This window comes from Trichoderma virens, assembly GCF_000170995.1.
Source record: "Trichoderma virens Gv29-8 chromosome Unknown TRIVIscaffold_1, whole genome shotgun sequence".
Taxonomy (NCBI): Eukaryota; Fungi; Ascomycota; class Sordariomycetes; order Hypocreales; family Hypocreaceae; genus Trichoderma; species Trichoderma virens.
Window position 1 is genome coordinate 492,221 of NW_014013748.1, and position 14,746 is coordinate 506,966.

At 52.8% G+C, this 14,746-nt stretch overlaps 3 protein-coding genes across 3 annotated transcripts; all 3 read right to left on the reverse strand.

The window, feature by feature from the left end:
• Positions 1-3: 3 nt before the first annotated feature.
• TRIVIDRAFT_79446 (uncharacterized protein) lies at positions 4-2,628 on the reverse strand (the record flags this gene model as incomplete). Its single annotated transcript, XM_014105619.1, has 2 exons — positions 4-1,969; positions 2,118-2,628. The coding sequence occupies 2 exons, from the start codon at positions 2,187-2,189 to the stop codon at positions 470-472; spliced, it is 1,572 nt and encodes a 523-aa protein (XP_013961094.1).
• Positions 2,629-4,538: 1,910 nt separating this feature from the next.
• On the reverse strand, positions 4,539-7,829 carry TRIVIDRAFT_34561 (uncharacterized protein; the record flags this gene model as incomplete). The annotated part of the gene is made up of 4 exons (XM_014105620.1): positions 4,539-4,646; positions 4,715-7,068; positions 7,123-7,328; positions 7,444-7,829. The coding sequence occupies 4 exons, from the start codon at positions 7,827-7,829 to the stop codon at positions 4,539-4,541; spliced, it is 3,054 nt and encodes a 1,017-aa protein (XP_013961095.1).
• Positions 7,830-11,531: 3,702 nt separating this feature from the next.
• Positions 11,532-13,619, reverse strand: TRIVIDRAFT_114125 (uncharacterized protein; the record flags this gene model as incomplete). The annotated part of the gene is made up of 2 exons (XM_014105621.1): positions 11,532-12,523; positions 12,584-13,619. Coding segments are annotated over 2 exons (2,028 nt in total), but the record flags the coding sequence as incomplete, so codon positions are not given.
• Between the last annotated feature and the right edge of the window lie 1,127 nt (positions 13,620-14,746).

The window sequence follows — 14,746 nt, forward strand, 5'->3', positions numbered from 1 at the left end:
TATAAAAAAGTAGTCATTTGCATGACGAATGCTTGCTATGCCCTGCCATGCCATGCCAACTACCACAGATATATATACATAAAGCGTGTGTATATGATGTATATGTGTAGATGCCCCCCAAAGGCCGCATATCCAAACTGACCTTCTACTGTTGCCGGCCATATTTTTTTCTAATGTAAGTGAAGATAAATTCAACGCCCCCAAGAACCCAAAGCCAAAAACATGAAACTGAAGCTTTCCTCCCTCCCAAGCTATATCTTAACTGTTGTCCATATATATATGCCCTAATTTGCAATTTCCATCTCTTGCTTGCCCAGTATAAAGGGCGAAAACCGTTCTCCCGACAAAAAAAAAAAAAAAAAAAATACGTAATGCATCATTCGCTTGCTTCATTCCCCATCCCCAACCAACCCCAGATAGAAAAAAAAACCACCAATCATTCATTCATGCCACATAGAATGCATCGCGCTTAAGTGGCGACAGATTGTCTGTGCTCCTTGCCCTTGAACAATGCCTTGAGCATATTGGTCTGCTTCATCTTGTTCCTCAGCGGCAACTCCTCGCTCTTGATGCCAGTCTCGTCAATCTGCTTCTTCCTGCTAGCGATAGACTTCTTAATCAGAGCCATGGAGCTGACACTGCTAGTATCATCGCTCTTCTTGCTGCTGCTGCTGCTGCTGCTCTTTCTATCCGAGGAATCTTTCTCATGCCTTGACTTGTGCGACTTGTGAGAAGATGAATGCGATGACGAGTGAGTCTTGGACGACCTATGCGACTTGGAGCTTTTTCGAGAGAAATAATCCTCTGAACCAGCCTTGGATCCCCTCCGCTCTCTAGTCACGCGGTCAGCCAGAGGCGTCATCAGCTCTTGATCGGCGCTCTCGTAGCCAGGGTCGACGACGATGCCGCGCCTCCAGGAGTCAATGCTGCTCAGGTCAACCTCGACCGTCTCCAAAACAATGGCCTCGTCGACACCGCTCTCGATCTGTGGCAGATTCGGTGCTGGCGCCGGCGCTGCTGCTGCCTCATAGGCCATGGCCTTCTTGGCAAACGAATTCTGCGTAGCTCTCTGCACAATCTTCCAGCCGCCAAACATGACGACAGTGACGCCAACTGCAATGCCCGTGCCAATGAGGAACTGCGGTGAGGCAAGTAGCGCAAAGATGGCAGGCGAAGTGCCCTTGAGGATGGCCGCAAACCCAGGCGACAGCTTGGTGATGATGCCCGAGAGCTCAGCCAGCGTCAGAGCAACGGCAGCAGCAGCATCGGGCCGCTCCTGGAGATGCGTAATGATGGCCGTGGCCGAATGCTGAGCGCAATGCGCCTCATCCAGGAGATTCTCAATCTTGTGAATCAGCTCCTCGGCCTGCTCCCGCTCGTCCTCTACATGAATATCGTGCAAATCGACATGTGGCGTGGTGTGCGCGTCCAAGTCCACTCTGTCTGCCAAATCGGGAGGGATATCGCCGTAAGCCAAGTGCAAATCGCTCCCCATGCTCATTCTCTTGTGAGCCTCAACTTCCATGTCGGACCGCGTGCGCGCCAGCGGCCGGGGCTGCACCTGTTGCAGTGCCATTGGTGGATCGACGCGCGAGAAGCCACTCTTGACCAGCATCGTGTCGGCATATGAGCCCTGGTATGATGATGGAGGCTTTGAGGGCGCAACGCTCGACACCTCGGACAGCTTCTCAAGGTTTCCCTCAGTTAGAGCTAGCTGGTTGGGGACCGGAGGCAGCTGCTTCTTGGCGATGGAGCTCTTGAAAGTCCGGTGAGAGCTGGCCACGCTCAATTCGTCATATTGCCTGTGAGGGATGCTGCGGCTCGTATCGAACGTCTGGGCGCGCTTGATGGGAACGGGAGGCGGCTTTTTGTCAGCGGCTCGCTCCTGAGCCCGCTCCTGGCTGAGCTCGTCCTTCTTCTCTCTGTAAGAAGCTTGTGCCGTCTTCCATATCGAGAGAAGCTGCTTGCCCTGCAAATCGGCACATGTCAAGTTAGCATGCAGTGCAACCCCACGGTGCGACGGAAGCAACTGATTGGATATTGAGAATCAAGAGGGAGGCGGGCGTGTGTGTGTATATGTGTGTTTGTGTGTGTGAGAGAACAGGGACCCAACATACGGTACTGATGATCTTGCCGGAGTTGTTGACAATAGTAATGGTCGCATCCAGCGGCAGGCCGGAATTGCTCATTCTTGCTTCGTTTCGTTTTTGCTTCTTATGTTAGGCTGTACTGTTTTTGTCTTTGAGCTCGAGCCCGCGACTTGCGTAGCGAATAATCTCCAATGTCTCAATGTCTGAGAGAAGAAGGAAAAGAAGAATAAAAGAAGCAGCGGTAGGGCTCTAGTTATTCCACAGACGGAATGGAATGTCACGACCTGGATCAAACCCCCCACTAAGCTATCAATGCTTCTCAATGTCGGTGAAGATCTCCCGGCTGGCCTTTTTTTGGGATCCCTGAACGGCCGCCCCGCCAGTCTAGTTAGTAGTCGGACGCGCGCAGCTCAGGAGAACGGCCGTGAAGAAAGAAAAAAAAAAAATTGGTTTAGCTTGCGAGAGTATGGAGGAGTTGGTGGTGGATGTCTTTTCTTGTCCTGTCTTGACTCTTCTTTTGCTTCCTTTTTGTATGTCTTCTCCGTTTGCTGATTCCAATGCTGGATGGTTGTTGTTCTTGTTCGTCACTTAAAGCGGACGAGCATGTGCAAAAGTATTAAATGGGGTGGCTGGCGTTTAAAGAGCCAAACGCCAGCAACGACAACGGTCAAGCGAACAACGATGCCCAAGATGCTGGATGGACCTATCGCGAGCAAACAGCATCACCGTACATGGGACGGCCCAGACACCAGCGCCTCCGATTGCGCCTCTGGCTCTGCGTCCCCACGCATCCCTCGCGAAGTGAATGATGACACGGCAATGCAGTCCAGGGAACATGAGACCGGGAACCGCTGGTGTGATTGAGTCACACCCCACGAAATGGCTTCCATCCAGCCAGCAAGCCCTCTCTCTCCCTGCCTCTCCTCCCCGACTCGCAGCCGCTCCTCTCCATACAGAGGCCTCTGTGCCGTGTTCCCCTTGTCTGCAGCGCAACCCTGGCGTCAAAAGGCTGTTCGTCCCTCCTCGTCGCCTCACAAAGCAGCACTCCGTCTGCCGCCCGGAGGCTCCGCCCAAAGTCCCCCGATTTGCTCCCGCAGTCAGGCGCCTTTGCATTTGCATGACGGCCACCCTTGCACCCACTGGCATTGGCAGTAAATGCTCTTCCCTTTTCCTCATATCATATCATGCCTCGCTCGAACCAGCACTCTAATTCGTATGCTGCCCTCGTACTCGCACTAGCAGCCCGCCCAGACAGCGCATTGCCTCTCCCAGCAGCCACCGCTTGGCCCGTCTTCCCTTTGGCTCGTTGGGCCGGGGTGCTCGACTCAATGCCCCAGTTGGCGTGACAAGTGGTAGATGTGCTGTCCTATCACTTTTTATGGGGCGCTGCCAGCGTGTAAAGCCCCGTACGGACGGATCGTTTTTGTTTCGTTTGCACCTCGTCTAGCGCCCGCCCCTTCCTGCAGGCCATTTCTGAGCGTTGAAGACGATGCCCCGTACTTTTTTTTTCCTCTCTGTCTTCTGTAGTAGTACGGAGTAGCATGTCCGTGATCCCGGGACGACGAAATGGATTGCATCATTCGAATTTGAACCGACAGGGTGGTGTTTCAAAATGATGGAACGATCAAAAGGGGAAATGCCGTAGAAACGATGAGGCAGAGAGGCAGAGAGGCAGAAGGAGAGAGGTTGTTAGTCGCTGAGTCAGCATCCATCATCCGTCATCCAGCATCCAGCATCCATCATGACATGGCCGTTTACATACAGTAATACTACTAAGGTATGCAACTCACAGCACCACCGTCCCTTAGTGGCACAAAAAGGGTCAATTCATAGGCATAGTTATCTCATACGACATGTATAACAGTAGTATTCTCTTTATACAAAGTCAACATAAACACATCAGTGCATGTGCCCAGCCACCAGGACCGTCTCCATCCTACCTCCAGCATCCTCACGCCTTGGGTTGGTTTGAATATGCCCCCAATCTCCCATCCGAGCATCGCTTTCCACATTGCCGATGAAAACAAGTCCTTTGAAAGAAGAAATATGTGCCATGCCACTCCTATTACCACCCCAATTATCGCTGAACAAAACCCCGAAAAGAGAGCAAGATAGAAAATAGAGGAAGAAAAAAAAATGAGAAAAAAGAGAATAAAAAATAGAGCCCAAACGCCTTGCCTCACACCCCTTCTGAATCCGTAATGCTGACAATGGTTTTTTCAGACAGCGTATGTACTATAACAACAGAACGCCGAGGGCAGAGTCGTATCGCCCTTCAGATGCGGGTTTCCATATCCATACCAAATGCTTATTATATATGCATTCTCTGTTCCGTTCGCTTTTCGTCTTCGGCAGCGCTTTTTATCGTTCTTTCTTTTTTAGATAAAAGGAAGAGAAGAAGAAAAGAGAGAGGGAAGGGGATTCCCTTCCATACTTGTTTAGAACCACTTAAGCCTCTTCCTCAATCATGGCACGAACTTCTGGCTCATTCAAGAGGATGCGGCGTCCAAGTTCTTCAGGCGGATGTCCGTCTCGGACGGCGCCGAAATCAAGAATCTAGCAAAGCCAAGTTAGCCATATTTCTCTTGGGAGAAAGGGTTAAAACAGAAAGGATCAAATCTCACCTCCACATAAGTCAAGTTATCCCTCTGGACGGCCGCAACGCATCGCCTTCCATCAAACTTGACCTGCCAGACCCCAGACAGGTCCGTTAGGAGATCTTGCACGCACTCTCCCGTCCTGACATCCCACATCTTGACAGTCTTCTCACTTCCACTAATCACCTTTCGACCATCATGTTGAAAGCAAGTAATGGCACCCGTGTGCGCCATCAAAGTGTTCTTACACTTGCCAGTCTGGGGGTCCCAAATCCGGAGCGTCGAGTCCGCGGCAGCCGAAACGAGGCGGTCGTCACGAAGGTCGAGCAGGCCAACCAAGAGGCTGTGGCCTTCCAGAGTGTAGAGACAGGCACCCGTGGCGAGGTCCCAGATCTTGACTAGTGAGTCCATGGAGCCCGAGATGCATCGGTTGCGCTCGTGGTCGAGCACCACCGAGTAAACCTTCTGGGTGTGTCCATGGAGCACATGCAGGGAATCGCCAGTGCTGATCCGCCAAACTCGGACCGTGCTGTCGTAGGATCCGCTGACCAAGATGTCGCCGTGGGCCGATATGGCGCGGACCGAGTGGGTGTGTCCCGTCAGGACACGGATGAAGTAGGGGCAGTCAGACTCCTGGGCCGGAGGGCCCGTCTGGATGTAGCGCCGCGATCCAACCTCGGGGAGACGCCAGACTCGCAGCTGGCTGTCTCTGGAACCCGTAATGATCAGCGGCTTCTCTGGCTGCATGATGGGAGTACCATCCGTGGCCATACCAGTCTCCGTTGGCATGAGGATCTGCAGGCATCGCACTGTGCTAGTGTGCCCATAAAAGACTTGTTGGCAAAGTCCGCGTTCAATGTCCCAGACTCGCACCGACCGATCGGTCGAGCCCGAGACTAGGATGTTGCCCTCATACTGAAGAGCCCAGACACCGCCCTCGTGGCCCTCAAGCTTCTTGCGGAGCTTGCCCGTCTTTGTGTCATAGATGTGGATGAGAGTGTCATCGCTGCCCGTGATGATCTTGTCGTCGTCAAACTGGAGGCAAGTGATGACATGTCGAGGGTGGGCGGCAAACGCTACGTGGCTGGGTTTGGTCGCGCCGTTGGTCCAGCTGTGGCGTATCATGTAGTGACGGCGATAGAGCGACTTATACAGATGGAGCTGCCGTAAACTCGGGAGGCCAAGTTGAGGGTCAGGCACAGCCTGCATCGCCTCATGGGCGGCCGAGAGGGGGCCGGCCGACTTGTGCTGCTTGACTTCACCCTGTGCTCTGTCGTCGCGGTTGGCAACCACTTCCTGGGTGCTAGCCCGCCGCTTCGAGCGCTCCGATGTAGAGGCATAGAGGCCACGCTTACGCTTCGAACTTCTCACCCTCGGTGTGACTTCTTGCTTTATGGCCTGGGTGAGCTCCTTTTCCGAAGAAGTCAACCGGTTCTGCATGCTCAAGTCTTGCTCGTAGCCGTCCACGCCAACAGGATCCTGCCATCCCCAGCCTTGGATAATGGCCTTGTTCAGCTCACCCGGCGGGAGAGTGAAGCCATCCCTGTCGAACAATTCTTTCCACCCAGTCTCGTTCCGGTCAACAATATTGCGCCACTGTTTTGATACCTGGGCGCAATGGCTGAGGTCGCGGAAGTCGAGGTATGACAGAATGTGGTAGCTCAGCTCGAGAGGCAGTTGCTGTAAAAAGTCACATTTGAGGGCAGGATTCACTGCATCGGCGACGATGCGAAGAGTGGGTCGAGGGCATCGACGGAGGAACTGATACATCATGAACGTCTTCATCTCCGTCTTCATCGAATCAAACGCCTCCAGTAGCGTCTGGGGATCGACAATAACAGGCTGGTCATATCGCCGCATCAAGGCTTGCTTGTCGTGGGACGGGTGCTCAAAGGACACCATGTCAGTGTATCCTTCGGTTACTTGAGAGTCAGCCATCCACGTGTCTGACTGGTCGGTCTTGAAACTAGACTGCGCGTTCTCGTCGGATTCGGCAGAGTGCAGCTGGGCAGCGGCCAAGGTTGGAGATAATCTCGGACTAGGAAGACTGGCATCCTGCGCAGCAACGACATCGATTGCGGGTCGATGCTGCGGGCGGACCGAAGGTTCAAGGGATTCGTCGGTATCATCGGCGAATGATTCCGGGTCGGCATCGGTAACTGGCGGCGTGGCTACGGTGCTGCTAAAAGTGTGGGCATCGCTCCCAGCGGGACTCGACGCCTCGTATGGAGGAGACTTTGACCGGCTGCGGAGCAGGTCTTGGGAGTTGAGTGAATAATCGAGGTGCAGAGGTCGTCGCTGTAACGACCGGCCTGGCATCGAATCGGCCGTCTCGGTAATGTCTGGCGTGGCGAGAATGCCAATGGAGGCATTTCTGGCTGCTCTATCGCCAGCGTCATGACGCAAAGTGCTGCTGCTGCTGTCGCTGTTGCTACCGGCGGCGCTGCTTCCTTGTATGACGGATCGGCGCAGCCTATTAGACACGGCATGAAGATTTGAGGAGCGGGCGAGTCGTTGTGAGGACCTGGTGGCAGCCGCTGTGGGGGACTCTGCAGCGGCTATTCGATGGCTGCGGCGAGAGTAAGGCTCGGATGGAGAGGCTGAAGGTATGCGGCTTAAAGGTTCTGGCGTTTGCACTTCACTGGTTGTAGATTCCTGCTTGATCAGGGGTGCTAAGCTTTGGCTTCTCTTGACCTGTTTGTCCAAAAGGCATCCTTGTATTAGCAGGGCAAAGACGGTGGGAAAAAAATAATCACGGCCATTGAGCCAAGCGTCCACTCACCAGTTGGCCATCAGCATGGTCATCAACGTCCTCAATCCTCTTGACATCAGAATCCTCCTCTTCAGCGCCAAAACTATAGGAAAAATCGACCAGCTCGGGAGGCGTCGGCTTCATGGCCAAGGGATACTCCTTGGTGTCGAGACTCTCGAGTGGGGCGGGGTCGCGGATGAAGACCTGGGGAAACTTCCTCGTCAGGCGAGTTGTGGTGGTGACGGTTCTAGTCTCGACACACTCGCTGACGTGCAGCTGGAACCGGCGCCCGCTTGGAGGGGTGCTCTCGGCGATGTTGACCGAGACGGTCTGCGTGTGGGCGCTTCTCGGCCGCCGTGGCTCAAGGCCCTGAGATGGCGAGGGCGTCATTGCGTGGTGTCGGGAAAACCCCCAGCGGCTGGATCTGGTCCAACGATGCTGTCCTGGGCCGCTCGAGTCTCTGCTGCTGGATTCCTGTAGATGTTGTTTCTTGCAGGAGGGAGAGAGGCGGCTCTGGGGGCTGGCGGCAGAGGGATCGAGAGTTTGCCTGGTGCGTGTGCGAGTCTCTCGGGCGAAGGAGGGTTTTGCAGGACACGAGGCTGGTGCGCGTGCGCCAGGCGTGGCTTGCTGTTGCTGCACTTTCGCGTGAGGGGACGGCGATGACAAACCAAGGACAATCCGGGACGAACAACAGGGAGAGGCAACGCAACACGCAAACGGACTCTCGAGGAGATGCGCAGGACACGCTGGAGTTTTGTCTTGTTCTTTTTTTTCTTTTCTGCTGTCTGGCGGATCAAAGGGCGAGAGACGGCGTGTCCGGCCGTGAGAATCCGGAGTGTCCCCTTTTGTGGCGGATGATATTAGATAAGGCAGCGGAGGTACCTGGAACAATGGTGGTAACAAGAGGCCGGCTGTGCACTCAACCGCTAAATCGCTAGCGGCTGGCGCTGTACAGTTGGCTGCTTAGCGGCTTGTGGACGTGGACTGTGCTGGAGCCGTTGGGTAATTGGACGTGTATCGCCACTAAAGGCGTTTCGTAGTACTACCTAGGAACTTACACCTACTCGTATTAGCCACTACTACCAGTGCGATACGGGGAACGGCAGTCAGCTGCTGCGCTTGTACTCCCTGCGCTGCGCAGCGCCTCCAGGTACATGAACCTGCTAGAGCGGCAGTACCCCGGACCGTCGACGGAATTGATGGAATTGGATGACATACACGGAAGCCACTTAAGCCTCGGCCACCGCCAGACGCAAAATTTTGATCGGAGAGGGCATTTCTAGGTACATGGACTGCTAGGCAGCTGTGTCGTGAAGGAGTTGTTCTAGATGACAAAGCAAAGCTTCCAGCTTGTCTCTGTTCTTCCTGATTGCCAGCCGGATGTATCTTTTGGCTGCCGTGCGGGCGGGCTTTATCACGGTGGGATTCACAGGATTCTTTTGATTTCAGTGCAAGGCGACCTACCTTGCCTCTAGTCTATTACCTGCGATTACATCAAATCGATAGATAGGTACATATACTTGATTGATCCATTAGGCATGTACTTGCCTGGGAAGTAAAGGCGCCATTGTACGCCAGGCAGATACTGTGCATGTACCCAGCATTCCGCGTTGGACAGCGGTAGGGTAGCCCAGCTCATACCTGGAGTCTAGAACTGCGATGCACATCATGTCAAGGTACCCAATCAAGCCAATATATCACATCTCCAGCTTCTCGCCATCGCAAGACAACGAGAGCCACTCCGGTGGACGCTATTGCCTCTACCCTGTTTTTCCGTCTTCTCCCTCTCTCTCTCCCATCCTAGCCGAAGCAGGACTACAGCGTTGCATCCTCAATCACATCACGCATCACCAACACATCAGGGCTAGTGAGCGGCAACACCTTGGCCCCCCTCTCCCATCAAGGGGACATCAAGGGCAGAAGAGGCACGGTCTTGACAATCAAGATGCCCAAGTCGTCATTGTCGTGTAATTGCAATCTATACTTGCATCTGCGTTCCTCCTTTGCATAATCAGGTGGCCTTTCCCCTCTTTCGACTTGCTGCGCGACATCTGCACGACCAGCGTTATCGAGGGACCCTTTGTGGAGGCTAGTAACAGATGCACAACGAATACACGTACAAACTAATGCAAAACCCAGGTAAAAGTCTGCTTGATACCCAATACATCTCCATTGATCTACTGCTGAGCTATTTTAGCCCAAGGTGAGCAAGACATGCCGAGCAAGTGTACGGGGAATCTGTAAGCAAGTCCAAGCCGCATCTAATACAGGTAGCCCTGTTCCGCTTCGAGCAGGGTATTAATATTAAAGACATGCTTCGTACATTGGTCACATATGCAGTTAGCAGAAAGAGAGAGAAGACGCCGTAATGGCACCAATGATGGCGTGCGTCTTTTTGATTCTGACCGCAGTTCGGTTCGTCGCATTCGGGCGGCAACTTTTGTGCTTCGTCCTTGTCCTCGTCCTTGTCCTTGTCCTTGTGCACTCCCCACAAAACTGAGGCTTTTGCTGCTCTCTCTCTCTCCGTAGGACAGACACAAGCAAAGTATCTACCTAGTTGTGAGAATGAGAAGCTGGATTGATGCTAATGCAACACGGCATCCGGCGTTGGCTGTACAAGTGCGGAACACCACCAGACACTTATTCAGACTAATACCAAGCACATGCAACATGTGCTACCTTGGGTACTATATACCATGACCACAAAGTCTCTGACTACGACTAAGACAAACCCTTGAAGGAAAACAAACGTTATTTTCGAGCATCCATACGATATCCCCCGTCGTCTCGTCATCAATCGTCTCACCCCAACAGCAACCCCAATCACCCAATACCCCGAAATTCCATCGGCCCGCCTAAATATCCCCCCAGACCATTCCAAAATCCCCCGTTCAACCGTCTCCGCAAGCCCCCCAAGACCAAAAAACCAGTCCGTCACATTTTCGTTTCCCCCTTCTCAACCTAAAAAGACGGACGCCACATCAGGCTGCCAACGCAACATGCGCCGCCCCCTAAAAGAAAAAAAAAATTTCAGGTCCAACGCGAGCCCTCTTCGGCCGATCTCCCAAAACGGGCACTCGTAGGCTCCCGTTCTGCTTACTACATGTACATGGAATGGCGGAGTACCGGTAACCTGAAGCAAGGAGGAGTTTTGGTGTGTCGTGCACGAGTAATATCGCAGGCGGGCGCCAAGTTTCGGGTACCTGGTACGGGTCCCGAGACCTCCGTATTGCCCTGTCCGGATGTCTGAAGCTGAGATTCAAAAGCGTCGACAAAGGTTATTAATAAGCCATCGTGAGAGGAATGAAACTGACGAGATAGCCTGAGAGTGAGCCTCGCACATTTCCCAGTGAAATATGCTCATTGGCCATCACGTTACACAAATTGCGTGCAGTAAACAGTACATGCAAACTCAAGCCCACAACGCAAAAAAACGCCTATCCGCATCTCTCAGGCCCGAGGAACCTAACGCCGTTTCACGAGTCAGGTGAAGGGTGATGACTGCAGCAGATTCTGTTCCTCCTGCTTGCTAATCGAATGTCTGCCCGGAATGGAGCAGCGGGATTGGTCTCTTGGCAGCTTGTTTTTCGCTTTGGCTCTGGTGTTGGAATGGATGACGTAGAGTCAGATCTGACGCTGCCTTGCATGCCCTAGTACTCGCCCGCTGCTAAGGCTGATGAATGTAATATGAATGTAATGGCTGATACGACACAAAATACAAAATATTCGCCTTGGGGTTGCTACTTCATTGATACAACTGGGGTTCCAAACAATTGTTTTCATCATTCACTACATATCGTTAAAATAGGTATAGACAAGCCATCAAACCAGAGCCGACTTTCTTATTCACGAGCCACCTTGCTCCAAGACGCGCTCGAATCCCTTAAAATTGCAATACCGCCATTTCCTAAAACCCAACAAATGGATATGCCCGTATAATGCCCTCTAATTAGATTGCCCAAAAAGCCTGAAACTAATGCCATGCATGCATGCCTCCACAGGTTTCACGTAACCAAGAATCTCGTTTGTACAGATGATTACAGAGATTCTGCTGTCTCATGAAATATAAACCGGCATTCGACTGCCTAGAAGCTCGCTCTTGGGCAACTGGACGTCCTTCTTGTTAAAGTTGTGCAGCATCAGCCAGCAGACCATGCGGAAAACAAGAGTGCACCACACGTCATGATGCGTAACGTCCAACTCAGCGAGCGAGATACCGCTATGACTTTCTTCTGACTCCACAGTGTTTCCCACAGCGATAGAAACCTCTCGCTGCTCCTCTAAATGCAACGCCACCTCCTTTGTCGAATGCTCTCCGCCCTTGACCATGGATTCACCCCCAGGGCTGCGAGGGAGAAGAGAGTTGTTTGAGCGAATACTTGGAGGGCCTCCAACAAGGCTGTTTCTTCGATCCGTTGTGCGAAAAGCGGTCGACACTACATGGGGTCGAATAACATCAAAGTATACATCCATGAAAATGTCTTGTCGATCATCGGGTCCAGCGGCGTCCATGTCTTCGAACCGCTGAAGCGGCGGCCTAGGACGAGATCTCTCTGAAGGGGCTGGCGCTTCTGGATGGAGAGACAGGGAATCCGAGTTTTGGTCTTCCTGTTGGTTGAGAAGTCTGACCACCTCCTGGATATGGTGTCTTAAGACGTCTTGAACAATTTCCCGCCGACGCGTGTGCCTTTCCGCGCTAGATGTTGCGTCGTATGGCTTCTCTGAGCCGTCTTCAGCATCGTGACTAGTCTGCCTTTCCAATTTTGTCCTCGCAGTGAGCACATCATCTGTGTCGTCCAACGCTGCATGCAGGGACCTCAAAAGGAGCCATCTATCAAGGCTTTTATCATCATCCAAATACTGCCTTATATGTTCGATATGTTGCCTGTAGCGTGCAATTACGATAGAATGATGCTTTGTTCCCATGGGGTCGAATTGGGACTTTATATAGAAGGCATCCAGTATTTTGGGTAAGGAGACCGACTTATTATCCCAGCTATCCGGCGTCGGATTAGGGAGGTACGTGAAACTGCTGTTTTCTATATGGAACACCCGGCTTACCATGCCGAGGATCTCGAATGATACTAGCAACAGATATTAGTTTGGGAATGCCAATGGAGAGAAGGGGGAAAAAGGTCACATACTAGGGAAGAGGTGAGATGTTCGTGTTCCAGGATCCAAACACATTCGAGTCGTGACATTGTTGCAACCTATCGAGGTCAAAGTTTCCGAAACCTCGCGTACGCTACCCATCAAGAGGGTGCTGAGGTTTCGCTGCTCTTCGCCAGGGCCCTTCAACCGCCTCTTATCGTACTTCTCGCGATAGATGGTTGGCACATAACCAAAACACAGCTCCTTGATCTCGTCGACAGGGATGACACGATTCCGCTTAAAGGTGCACTGGCCATTGACTTGAAACGAGAACATGAGCCCGGGATCACTAAGTCTCTCGCCCAAGATCATGAAGCCATTGCCTTCTCCCCAGTAACGGTCACGCTTGCGGTCAAATTCTTTCCAATACACACCGACCGCAGCCATCATTTCAATCAAGTGACACATGGTAGTGGTGGCGTAGGGTTTGGTGACGTTGAGGGGCATAGTATCCCAGCTCTTGCGTTTCCGCTGCACAGCAACAGTCAGGGTATGGTGATCTATCAGCGTTGGAGGCTTTGGTGGAATGCCATGTAGGTTTGCCGGGGGCCCAAAATCCTTGTATTGCTTCTCCTGCCACTCTCGCGATTCGGACTCCATGCGCTGGGCGGCAAAGAGCAGCACATACCAGGCAGCCTTTTCATTGTCAGACGTGTGAATCTTTTCCTTTACGCTCTTTTCCTTGTATTCTTTGCGCAGATCCAATGTCGAAGTCGAGTGTGTATCGTCCTGGGATTTCTGGGTACCGTCGAGATAAAAGATGGGCGCATCTGCCACGGGTCCGTTGGGGTTCGTGGGCGGAGACACGAAAATGACGGGCACGTCGAATTGGACTTCGAATCGCAGTTCGTCCAATCGAAACTGTCTCGTCTTAGTCTTAGCCCAGCCGCCCATGACTTTTTCATTGCACTGCGAATATCCTTGAGCAGACGCATAGTACTGCTGCAACACTTGCATAAACGTGGCTAGCAGAGCCACGACAGACACCACCAAAGCTACGGCGGCCACGACAAAATCGGAATTGTTGTTGCCGCCATTGTTGTTGTTATTGCTGCTATCGGTGCTATTCATCTTGGATCGAGGCTGACTCAACTCAAGGTTGAGATCGTACTAGGAAGCGACGCCGCTGCGCTCGATCGAGGGATTCGGTGCCTTTTTGCTGCAAGTCGTCCTGGATCATGAAGAGCTCATGTGGCATATGGAATCGGCAAGGCGTTTTTCATCGGCCGCCTCAATTAAGCCGTCGCGGCAATGTCGACGTCGAGTTGTGGCAAAGATTGATTGGCAGGATAGCCCATGACCTGCCTGCTGCCTCTGCCTCTTCTCCAGTCTGTTGCCCAAGGCTTGAGGCTCTGCGAGTGGTCGCCTTCCCTATCGATTTCAAGGAGTCGAGTCAGCCCAAAGACGAGGCGCGCGGGACGGTGCGGCGCGACCAGGCTGGCGCCATTGGCCCCAGCCCCCAAGCCACTTCTGCCTTTGATTGTTCCACGGGCCAATTAGTGCAGTGAGATTTTCCAAATGGCCAGAGGCGTTGGTTAGACCAGGGGTCGATACGACCCGCATCGTGGCGATTGCTCTAAGCAGCAGATAGGATCAACTCTGTATGTAAGAAAACTCAACAGCAACTGTTGAGAGCTGGGGTAAAATGAGGCGAGAGTGCTCTGAAACAGGGCAGAGACAAGGTCGACTTGGCCATGAGACTTGAAGAGAGACAGAACATGGCGGATGACGCAGTTTGGAATGATGTCGATGCCAAGATGGTGGGTGGGCACTATAAGGTTCCATATCCTGGAGGAAGGCGGAGAGCTCCATGGAGGGCTGTGGCGCTGTCTTTCAACGTTGATAGCGCTCTAGTGTTCTAGCGCTCCCCTACAAGACGTGCTATTAACCACTGGACATCTCTGATGGGTGATCTCTGCCTGGCCAAGTGCCCATCGTGATATTTGCCCTGAGGCATCAACATCAAAGCCACCAAAATGCAACACTTTCTTTGAAGAGATTAGGCACCACGGCAATCACGCGCAATCTTCAAGGAAGCGGCAGTGAAGTGCAAATGCGGCGTGTTGGATCTTCGCCCGAAAATGCTCGTAGCCGCCTGGCCACAAACACTGCATGTACACTGTTATGTGCATAACCGTCAGCTCGACGCTCGACCA